This window comes from Myotis brandtii, unplaced genomic scaffold, assembly GCF_000412655.1.
Source record: "Myotis brandtii unplaced genomic scaffold, ASM41265v1 scaffold398, whole genome shotgun sequence".
NCBI classification, from domain to species: Eukaryota; Metazoa; Chordata; class Mammalia; order Chiroptera; family Vespertilionidae; genus Myotis; species Myotis brandtii.
Window position 1 is genome coordinate 873,037 of NW_005365280.1, and position 10,976 is coordinate 884,012.

Below are 10,976 nucleotides of genomic sequence, written 5' to 3' on the forward strand. Positions count from 1 at the left end.
CTGGGCACTTTCCCAGAAGAAGGCGGGCCAGCTCACCTGCCGCAGGTGTGTGCATGATTCCGCTTGTTTGGTCCCCCGCGGGGCCTGGCAATGACACCTGCGTCTCAAGATGAGGTCTCAGGTCCCGGATTGCCTGGCAGACAAGCCGGGCACTTGTGTCTTGCTGCTTCTCAAATGGACCGTTCACCTGCATCTCGGGATTTGCTGGGGATTCGAGGACCATAGGCTTTGGTCGTCTACTCCGCAGTTGTCTTGAAGCACGCGGCGCTTCCGTAAGAGTGAGGAATGGTTCCAAGCAGTGGATACTGGTGTGGCAGAAAGCAGATTTGATCTCAAGTGAAACGCTGTGCCCCGAAACCTCCCAGACCTGAGATGTTTGGGAAACCTCTTGTAAAGCTTAGTGACACTTGTGGCGTGTTTCCTCATTTTTTTTTTCTTTTGAGTCCAGATGGTTAAAATTGCCCAGATACTAAGCTGCCAAATCAGCTGTGTCTGTTCTGTTGGTGAAGGGAATTCTGATGATTGGAATAAGAAGGAAAATGGTCATCCTCAGCTTTTCTGAAAGGCTACTTTTGAGGACTCGTTTTTCTTCACTGCCATTGGCCATATCATAGCTATTAAAGGAAGGATAAGCCTCTCTACTTCGCCTAGTGTGGCTTAGCACTACTGGAGCCTAAGAACTTTGTTCTCCCAGTTTACAACAGAAATTGTAACACTGTTGAACCCTGTAAGAAATGGGCAGGAATCTTAGACTCACACGGAGTCCTTAGGTTTGCTTTGACTACATGGACCATGTGCTCATCCATGCTGCATTCATTTTTGTTTTAGGTGTGCAGGCGGTTGGGAATTATAGAAGTTGATTATTTTGGACTGCAGTTTACGGGTAGCAAAGGTGAAAGTTTATGGCTAAATCTGAGAAACCGGATCTCCCAGCAGATGGATGGGCTAGCCCCTTACCGGCTTAAACTGAGAGTCAAGTTCTTCGTGGAGCCTCATCTCATCTTACAGGAGCAGACTCGGTAAAGTGATGCTAAAATAAACCAATGTCAAATAAACCTTTGGTTCTCTTAGAAAGGGTCATTGTGCCTTCCCCGAGATGTTCCCTTCACAGGCACATTTGTTTGATAGAGGGTGAATTGGGTGATAACTTAGACGTTTTCTGTGACACAGACCTTTTATTGAGGTGAAGAGGGAGCTATGTAGTTGGCCTGAGGTACATTTTCCAACTCTTCTTGTGGTTTTTCTTGCCTTTATACACAATGAGAGAACAGGGATGAATTCTTACAAACACTTGAGGTTAGTGCTGAGAGAGGGGGAGAGAGAGAGAGAGAGAGAGAGAGAAAGAGAAAATATGAAAGAGAAAGAATGAACCCAGTTGACTTTCAGACAGTAGCATCTAATACCCCCAGGTAACCTCTGCCTCAGAGGTTACTATAGGTCATTGTAGACATTCTAACTGAAAACAGGAAACAGTTCCTCTTGGATTACTTAAACTTGGTCAACTTATTCAACCTAGTGTTAGATTACAATGTATAGTAAAGAGCTCTGTCCTACTTCATGCAGAATTTTTAAAGTTTTGAAGTTTTTTGAAAACTTAGTAAGGCAACTCTTTTAAGGCCAGTGTAACCCAACTTTGACCCAGACATGTTACACGTGATTGTTGCGTTTAGATTGTTTACTTCTAGGAAACCACCAGTAGTGGTAGACAGCTGGAGCATGTGGTTTCCTCTCAAACTGAAAATGTTTTCTCCTCTGGACTTGACTGTAATACTTTTCTGAAGGATGAGCCAAACTGGGAACCAGTGTTTCATATTTATTGCTGATATGCAAGAGACCTAAATCTTATAGTGGCATGTCAAAAAAAAGAAAAGGAAAAAGAAAAACAACTAATTCTAAATATGGCAAAATTTGGTCTAAGTTCTAATGTTTTTTCATTACCCTTTGGCTTGGAAATTTGCCATGCACATGAAAAATGTGAGTGAGAAAACTCTGAGTAATGATGAATAAACAATATACCTTAAGAGTTTTTAACATGTCATATTTTTGTTTGTTTACCCAAGGACTGATAGAAACATTTTGAAATGCTATTCATTTGCATTCGAAATCTCTGTTTTGCCTTGTTATGGAGCTTTCAAGAGTGAGATAAATGTTTAATTTTGTTTCTGAAGTAACTGGTATATTGGAATTCTTAGTGTTCCTAAAAATGTCTTGCAAAATATTCAAGTGCTTGCATGTTTAAGGATGTCTTAGCTGGCTATGTGAATCAGAATGGTTTTGTGTGTGTGTGTTTACTTAAAGCTGGGTTGTGAAAACTTACTACATTTCACTTTAGTGTGATAACTATCAAGTAAGAGAAAAAAATATATAAAACACAATATTTTGCTATTTTCATTGTGTACTTTTATCATGATTTTGTAATCATTCAGGGCCTCCAGATACAAATCTATTTTGATGACACAGATTTATTTTTTAAATCTGCAGGAGCTTGGAGGAACAAATAGATAATTTAAACAATGACTATTGTTGTACATTATACATTTGTATAATGAATGCTTACAGACTTTAAATTTTACTATAAAATGATCTTTACCTGTACTTTCTAATATTTGAATTAATAGCTATTATCAAATTATTTTATTCATGCAAGAAATAAACAGTTTGTGAATTAGACTTGGAATCAGATTTCCTATTTTATTGACTCAATTGACTTTGATTCTTGAGATTCATGCCTAATATCCAAAGAATGTACCTACCTAGTTAGACTATGTCATTTTAATTGATTTTCGATCCTTTTGGAATCTTACTGAAAAAACTAGAGGCCCGGTGCACAAAATTTATGCAAGGGTAGGGTCTCTAGGCCTAGCCTGCAATCAGGGCCGATTGGGGCCTTCCTTCATTCCATGCCGCCCCCTGGAGGTCAGCGCAGGTCATAGCGAGTGATCGAACTCCCGGTCAAACTCCTGAGGGGACAATTTTCATATTAGGCTTTTATATATATAGATTAGTGTGATCTAGGCTTTTGACTTACTTTTAAACTGTTGGTGGCTCTGACTCAGTTGGTTGGGCATCGTCCTGTGCACTGAAGTGTTGCCAGTTCAATTCTAGGTTGGGATACATACCCAGCTTGTAGGCTCAATGCCCGATCAATGTTTCACTCTTACATCGATGTTTCCCTCTTTCCTTCTCCCTTCCTCTCTCTCTAAAAGTCAATTTTTAAAAATCTTTAGTCTGGCCAGTGTGATTGAACCTCCACCTATGAACCAGGAGGTTGTGGTTGGATTCCCGGTCAGGGCGCATGCCCAGGTTTTAGGCTCCTTTTTAAATCTTTAAAAAGAATGTTGGTGCATTTTAGTTGTTTTTGTGGGGTTGTCTGAAACACAGAATATTAAGAAAATGCCACGTATAGTTTATATAGCATTCTGCCTTAATAACTAAAGTGATTTGTAATTAGCATTTGTACCTTTTAATTAGGACCAGAAGTTGTACTGTGTCCAGTTTAGTTACAATTAGCATTATTTTTATGTGCATCATACTGGAGAACAAAAATACTTATTTCTCCTAATGTTATGTTAGCAAGATAAAGCTGGTTGATAAACTTTTCATTGTTTAATTATTCATTATAAAATATTCATATAAAATGACACAAAAAATGAAATAGATGTGTTTATGTAGTGAGTAAACTCAGTTTTACCAGTCCAGTTATGAGAGGTGATTGTGTACTGTCTCCAAGTCAAGTCATCAGGGTACACTTAGTGTACTGAAAGTGTCTGGCCTGTTTATTAAGTGGTACTGAAATATCCTGGCTGAGTTGTCCTCAGTGGACAATTAAAGTAGTCTGCTCATAATAGAGCTGGCCTGACTGGGGGCCAGTTAATATATTTGCATTGGATTAGGGAGGCTGCTGTGAGCTTGACAGCCAGGAAAGCCTGTTTGTAATAGGAGGGTACTGGGGTCCAGGCAGAAGCCCTGCATTCTAGGTCCAGCTCTGCCACCAACTACCAGTGTGTGCAGACTTCTAAAACTGAGACAGCTCTTTATCTCAGTTGAAAGCCTGGGACTAGGTTGTCTCTAAAACCTCTTCTAGCAATGGATTTGTTGGTTGGTTGGTTTTTGTTTTGTTTTGTTTTTGCTTCTGCTTCCTCTCTATATAATTTTCCCCAGTACATTTCTCTAAAAACAGAAAAAAACCTATCAAGTGTCTGCTGCGGTTGATACATAGAGTTCATTGGTCTCTGATTTGGCCTAATTTTAGATTTGGTTCTTTACACAGATTAATATGTTTGCTCTTGAATCTGGAAAGTAACCAGAGAGTCTTGTTTAGACTCAGCTGGCACATTTCAGAGATGGAGACAGCAGGTATTTTCAGCAGATGTTTGCCATGCTATGGATTCAAACTAAAAGTGAAACTAATGTATTCTGGAAGTAGGTCTGAAATAATAATCTTTGAAATTCTTGCCTTTCAAAGGCCCTTGAGTATTCATAGCAATTCAGACCAGATTTTGTCAACACTGTCAAAACCAGAGATTAGGGCAAGTGATGAGTGACTTGCCCCTGGTTAAATCCATCTGCCTTCAGACAGCAGCTCAGTCACCGCTCCTCAGGAAAACCATCTCCAGGCCCGTTCAGAAAACAACTCTCCCAAGACATTGTGTAACTTTCCTTTATAGCATTAAATGAGTGTATAATGCTGCATTTACTGATGTGACAATTTGTTTATTGTCAGCCACTCTAATAACCTAAATTCCATGAAACAGGGAGCTGATCCTCATTGTATCCCCAGAGTCTAGCAGGTGCCTACATATTTGTTGGATCAATGAATTCAGAACTTGGAAATAAATAAAAATCAGGTTAGCTTATACTGATGATAAATATTTTCTTATAGAAATTAAAATGTTTTGCCAGTTTGTTTCTATAAACTGAAAAGTTTGAGACTAAAAGAAATCTCACCATTAAAACATGTTTGTAGTGATTATTCTCTGTTAAGAATTTGCTGTGTTTAGCATTCTTTTGCTTCCTTCACCCCCTTCACCTCACCCTAGAGGCCATTTGTTTATTTTCTTTGGGTGGTATTTTTTTTAATGCCCAAATATAAAATATGCTCCAGGAAAGTACAAATAGTAAAACAGACTTGTGTGATATTGCCAAAGAAAGTATGAATTTGAATTCTAACTTCTCTGTTTTCCTTTTTGCTCAGAATACAGGAAGTTCGTTATTATATGTTTATTTTAGCCACAGATCTCCCATCTGGGCACCTTCAGTCAGTCTCTTTATGAATTTCTGATACTTATATATTTATATGAAATCTCCCAAAAACATTGAGGAATCAGTGTTTATCTAATCCAACTGAACTTTTAATCTTGACCATATAATTTGTAAATAAAATTTGAAGGTTTAGATGGCACTTAGCATCAGACTCAGGGTGCCCAGAGGTGCATAGCTCCAGGGGCACCAGGTACATTTATCTTTAGTTGTATCCTATTGCAGCCTGATGCCAGACTTCTCCGGGACCTGCCAGCACGCCCCACTAATTGTTATAGAGATTGTAGTTAACACTGTTAGCTACAGGAGTGCCTGGGTTGTTGTTTGTCAAGGACAGATATCTATGGTGAGTAATCATATTCTTTAGAAATGCAGATTTTATGCTTCCAAGTAATAGTATTCTTCTGGTGTGGGTTGTAATCACTTTTGAAGTTGGGAATGTCTTCCACCACCAGCACCACCCCTCCACCTCCATATCTTTTAACTTCTTGGACATCAAGGAGGAACAAATTTATTAGTGATTCCCATTTTGCATTTTGGGTTTTGAGAAGGATTTCCTTAAGCCTGAATGGAGACCTGACTTAGTAATTATTTGGCTGTGACAGGTTTCTCAATTGCAAGCCTTCCATGAAGTGTAGGTTAGATGGTTCATTTTAGGTATAGCTAGCTATTCATTTGAATTCTGAACCTAGACCCTAAGGGATTTTCGCTAGTATTTTTTTCCTCAGTCTTCTTTATGAAAATTTTCAAGCATACAGATAAGTTGAAGATGTTTTCAGTGAACACCCAATTCTCTAAATTTTACTATCAACTGCCATTGCTCTACTTGCCTTACCACGTTTTTATCCATTTATTGATCCCTCTACCTTCTATCACTCTTTCTGGTGCTTTTCAAAATAAATTGGGTGTAAGTACACTTCCCCCTAAATATTTCAGTATGCATACCATTAACCAGACCTCAATATTTGCCTACAATTCTTTTTTTTCTTTTGATATAAAATTTACATATGATGAAATGTATAAATTCTAATTACACCATTTAATGGGTGTTTGACAAATGTATGTGCCTGTTTAATCCAAACCCTTATCAAGATTTAGAATATTACCATCACTCCAGAAAGTTTCCTCATGCCCTTCTGCAGTCAGTTCCCACCCTCTTTACCCTCCCCTACCCACCCGGCTGTACAACCAAGGTGGTATGTTTTTCTAGCATAGATTCATTATGCCTGTTCTGCTTCATGTGTGGAATCATGCAGTGAGCACACTTTTGTGTCTGCCTTTTTGTTACATCATAAATGTATTCGATCTATCACATTGTGTGTGTGTGTGTATGTGTGTGTGTATACACACACACAGTGGTTTGTTCCTGTTTATTTCTGGATAGTATTCCATGGTATGAATGTACTATTGTTTGTTTATGCTCCTCTTGATGAAGACTTGTTTTCTGGCTCTTATGAATAAAGCTGCTATTAACATCCAAGTACAAGTCTTTTGGGTAGACATGTGTTTTCATTGGACTAAATACCTAAGACTGAAATAGCTGTATCATAGAGGAGGCAGACGCTTAGTTGTATAAGTGATTGCCAGACCTCTTCCCAAAACCCTGTATGTACCATTCTGCACTTCCATTGAGAATGTATGAGAGTCCAGTGCCTCCACATCCCTCCCAGCCTTCAGTGTCAATTTGTATGTTTCTCTCGGTAGTAAACACTTTTTCGTGTGCTTATTGGCCTTTTGTACATCTTTTGTGAATTATCTATGTTTTAGTTACTTAAATTTTGAGTTTAATATTGCAGAGATATAGTTATGTTATATTTGTGTCACAAAAAGCTCTTTAAAATGATGTAACTGGAAAGATGCCTGGAGGGCAGTAATTGAAGTCATTTACCCATTTTTGAGTTGTTGCCTTATTTATTATTTTTGTAAATATATTTTTATTGATTTCAGAGAGGAAGGGAGAGATAGAAACATCAGTGATGAGACAGAATAATTGATTGGCTGCCGCCTACACACCCCAGACTGGGGATCGAGCCCACAACCCAGGCATGTGCCCTGACCAGGAATCTAACTTTGACCTCCTGGTTCATAGGTGGACGCTCAACCACTGAGCCATGCTGGCTGGGCGCCTTTATTTTTGAGCTTTGCAAATTCTTTACATATACCAGATGCTTGTCAGATATGTGTTTTGTAAATACTATATTTTCTTTTATTGATGCCTTTTGATGAGTAGAGGTTTTCATTTTGGTAAAGTCTAATTTATCCATTTTTTTCTTTTTTAGTTTTTGCTGATGGTCATGAGAAACCTTTGCCTACCCCATGTCATGAAGATACTCTCTGCTGTTTAATTTTTAAAGCATTATGGTTATTGCTTTTATGTTTAGGCCTATGATCCTTCTTGAAATGATTTTTGTTTCCCTAGAATTTAAGATACAAAACAAAAAACTCTTACAGCAGTTCTGTTTTGATTTGATGGTTTTAAAGTATAAGTTGGCAGTCTTTGGTTGAAAATAAACTGATGGTGGTTAAGTGACTCATTGGACTGAGGCAGGCATACTGGTGATCTCAGTGGGGTCTAACTAGGTGAGGGACAAACCAACCATTAATAACAGATGGCCAGGGTCAGTCAGGTCTTTGGAGGCAAATTATTGGCACTAGAGGGTTTTTAAAATTAGCTAGTTAGCCATTTGAAGGATGTTTTAGGTTAGTTACTTAAATTTTGAGTTTAATATTACAGAGATATAGTTATGTTATATTTGTGTCACAAAAAGCTCTTTAAAATGATGTAACTGGAAAGATGCCTGGAGGGCAGTAATTGAGAGTAGCCATCCGTGATGAACAGATAGACGACTCCCGACAGGTTTGCAGAAAGTTCTACTTTGATTTTTAGGCGATTTCCTTATAAGTCAAGTCAGTGTTTAGAGGAAGATTCTCTGGTTACAATTCATAAAAGATAAATGCGTTAATTCCTTAAAGCCTCGGAAATAAATTAATTTTTAGAACAGAGGAAATTTGAAGTACTTTGAAACAAAAATATATATCAAGAATATGTGATTCTTTTATCTAATTAAAATTTGGTATATCCTTATATTCGCTTCATTTTTAAATCTTCCATCATGCTACAGTAAGTAGGAATTCATTTGTACCCATGATGCAGAGATATGAGTTCTCCAGGATGTTTCACTTTGGCCCCCAAAATGTGATCCATGTATTGAAAATATCCATTTTCTTAGTAACTGCGTAAAACTTGAAGAATCATGTATTTTAAGATGTAACCAGGGAATGTTTAGAAAATACACTTTGAGTTTATGTCTATGGGACATATTCATAGACCTTTTCTAAGACAGACAAGAGTTTTTTCTAAAAGCTTTCATTCTGTTTGTGATTCTAGGATGTAGCCTAAATTAAATTAGATATGTTAACCACTTTTGATCTTTAGGTAAAAAAGTAAAAATAATTCACTGCAGACATGGCTTCTTTGACCACATATGCTTGTTATTGATATTATTAGTAACCTTTCACACAATACAGAAAAACAGAGGGGGAAATCCATGAGCCAGACAGTTACAGGCCCGATGGTTCGAGATAAAATAATAGGAGAACCGGCCCTAACTATTGAGCCATCACTGGGTTTGTTATTGGCAACGTGTCTCCATGCTCTGCCATCCTCCCTCTTGGAAAGAGCACATTAAATAGTCTGCTGATGGCCCGTCACAGCTGGTGACCTTTGCTGTCTCTGCTCCATTGTGCGGTTCTCCTGGACAGCATAAGGTGGTCACCAAAAGCCAGCATGTATTCCTTCACACTAAAAGGCTGTAAGTCTCATCTAAAGAGGAACAATCAGACTTGTTCACCCTGTAACCCCAGCGTAGGGCTTGGCACAGAGGGAATGCACAGCAAATATTTGTTGACTTGAAATGAAAGGTTGCTTTGTAGCCATGAAACTGAAAAAATGCAGGCAGGGCCCTGTCAGAAAGTTATGTCAACAGTAAGGAGAGTTCTGCCTACAGGGTAATGATTGCAGTCCAGCCTAGAATGTGGAGTATGTAGAAAAGGCCACTTGTCCTGCCCCCCTTGGTAAATACCTTAAAAGACACTTTCACATAAGCGGTAATTAAGTTGAAAGAGTTAGCTTGTGGTGATAGCCTCACAACCTTTCAGCACATCATTCCTTCTTTCATATAAGCATATATTCAGATCTCGTTTCCTACTAACATGCTCCCTGATGAGTACAGAGACAGAGGTGCATGAGCCAAGGTGAAGTTTACTGAACGTCGTCTAAAAGGCCTTTAGAGGGCTGACGTCGTGTTGTGACACTGACGTTTATGGGGATGCGAGGCCTCAGTCCTCAGAGAGCTGTTTTAAAGCAAGTTATTTTTGTGGTTATTTCTTTGCCCCAGTAGGGAACCCCCCTCAGTCTAGCAGTATGTCAGAAATACTTTAAAGACTAGCAGATGTTTGGGTTAATAAAAACCACACTTATCTTCTTTCGTTGCTATTACGCATTCTTACTGTGATTTCTTCATAGGGACTTTGAATAAAGGAAAAAGACTGTAGTATTTGGCAGAGTCTGATCATTTTAAACATTTCTCTGTCATTATAGAAGGCATGGAACATTAAATTTAAACCGTTCTTAAAGGGAGATTAATGGCTCTTGTCAACCTGACAAGACTCTCAGAAGAGCTCCTCCTTATATTTCTAGTCGCACTTTCTTCTTCCTTTTCTCGCATAGCTCATGTTGCCCCCTCTACCTGAATATCAGACACAGGCTAGTATATGAATAAACGCAGTGTTGAGGGCAGGAATGGGGTATCCAGCTGAGGTGGGAGCTGATCTTCTGAGCTCTGTTCAGAACAGTGTTCAGAGCTTTGCCAGTGATCATTATTCCTAGTTTGAGAGGTTATATAACAAGTCATCAAAGGGAGGTTATAACTACACACTGCCAGAGACCAATTTTATAACCTAGGCCAATCTGTCTGTGGACATTCATATGCTCTCTCGAGAATCTTGGGCAATGTGGATTAGCAGGCAACAATACCTGAAGTTTCCCACAAGTTTCTGAGTATGGCAGACCTTTTAGTAAATGTAGAAGGTACTATTGTATAGAATTAGGACAGGTCAAATGGGATGAAACTTAGGTGGGAATGAATGTAAACTAATTATAGACTATATGCAGTTTTTTTTTAATTATTAAATCTTTATTGTTCAGATTATTACAGTTGTTCCTCTTTTTTCCCCCCATAGCTCCCCTCTACCCAGTTCCCACCCCACCTCTGCCCTTACCTCCCCCCCACTGTCCTCATCCATAGGTGTACGATTTTTGTCCAGTCTCTTCCCGCATCCCCCACACCCCTTTCCCGCTCAAGAATAGTCAGTCCACTCCCTTTCTATGCCCCTGATTCTATTATAATCACCAGTTCATACTGTTCATCAGATTATTTATTCACTTGATTTTTAGATTCACTTGTTGATAGATCTGTATTTGTTCATAATTTGTATCTTTACCTTTTTTTCTTCTTCCTCTTCTTAAAGGATACCTTTCAACATTTCATATAATACTAGTTTGGGGGTGCTGAACTCCTTTAGCTTTTTCTTATCTGTGAAGCTCTTTATCTCACCTTCAATTCTGAATGATAGCTTTGCTGGGTAAAGTAATCTTGGTTGTAGGTTCTTGCTATTCATCACTTTGAATATTTCTTGCCACTCCCTTCTGGCCTGCA

At 38.6% G+C, this 10,976-nt stretch overlaps 1 protein-coding gene across 1 annotated transcript in view; it reads left to right on the top strand.

The window, feature by feature from the left end:
- MYLIP (myosin regulatory light chain interacting protein) overlaps positions 1–10,976 on the top strand; it is a 22,491-nt gene that overhangs the window by 1,570 nt on the left and 9,945 nt on the right. The window contains exon 2 of the mRNA XM_014545169.1: positions 829–1,019. Within this exon, the coding sequence (XP_014400655.1) occupies positions 829–1,019 (191 nt within the window). The remainder of the gene's footprint in view (positions 1–828; positions 1,020–10,976) is intronic.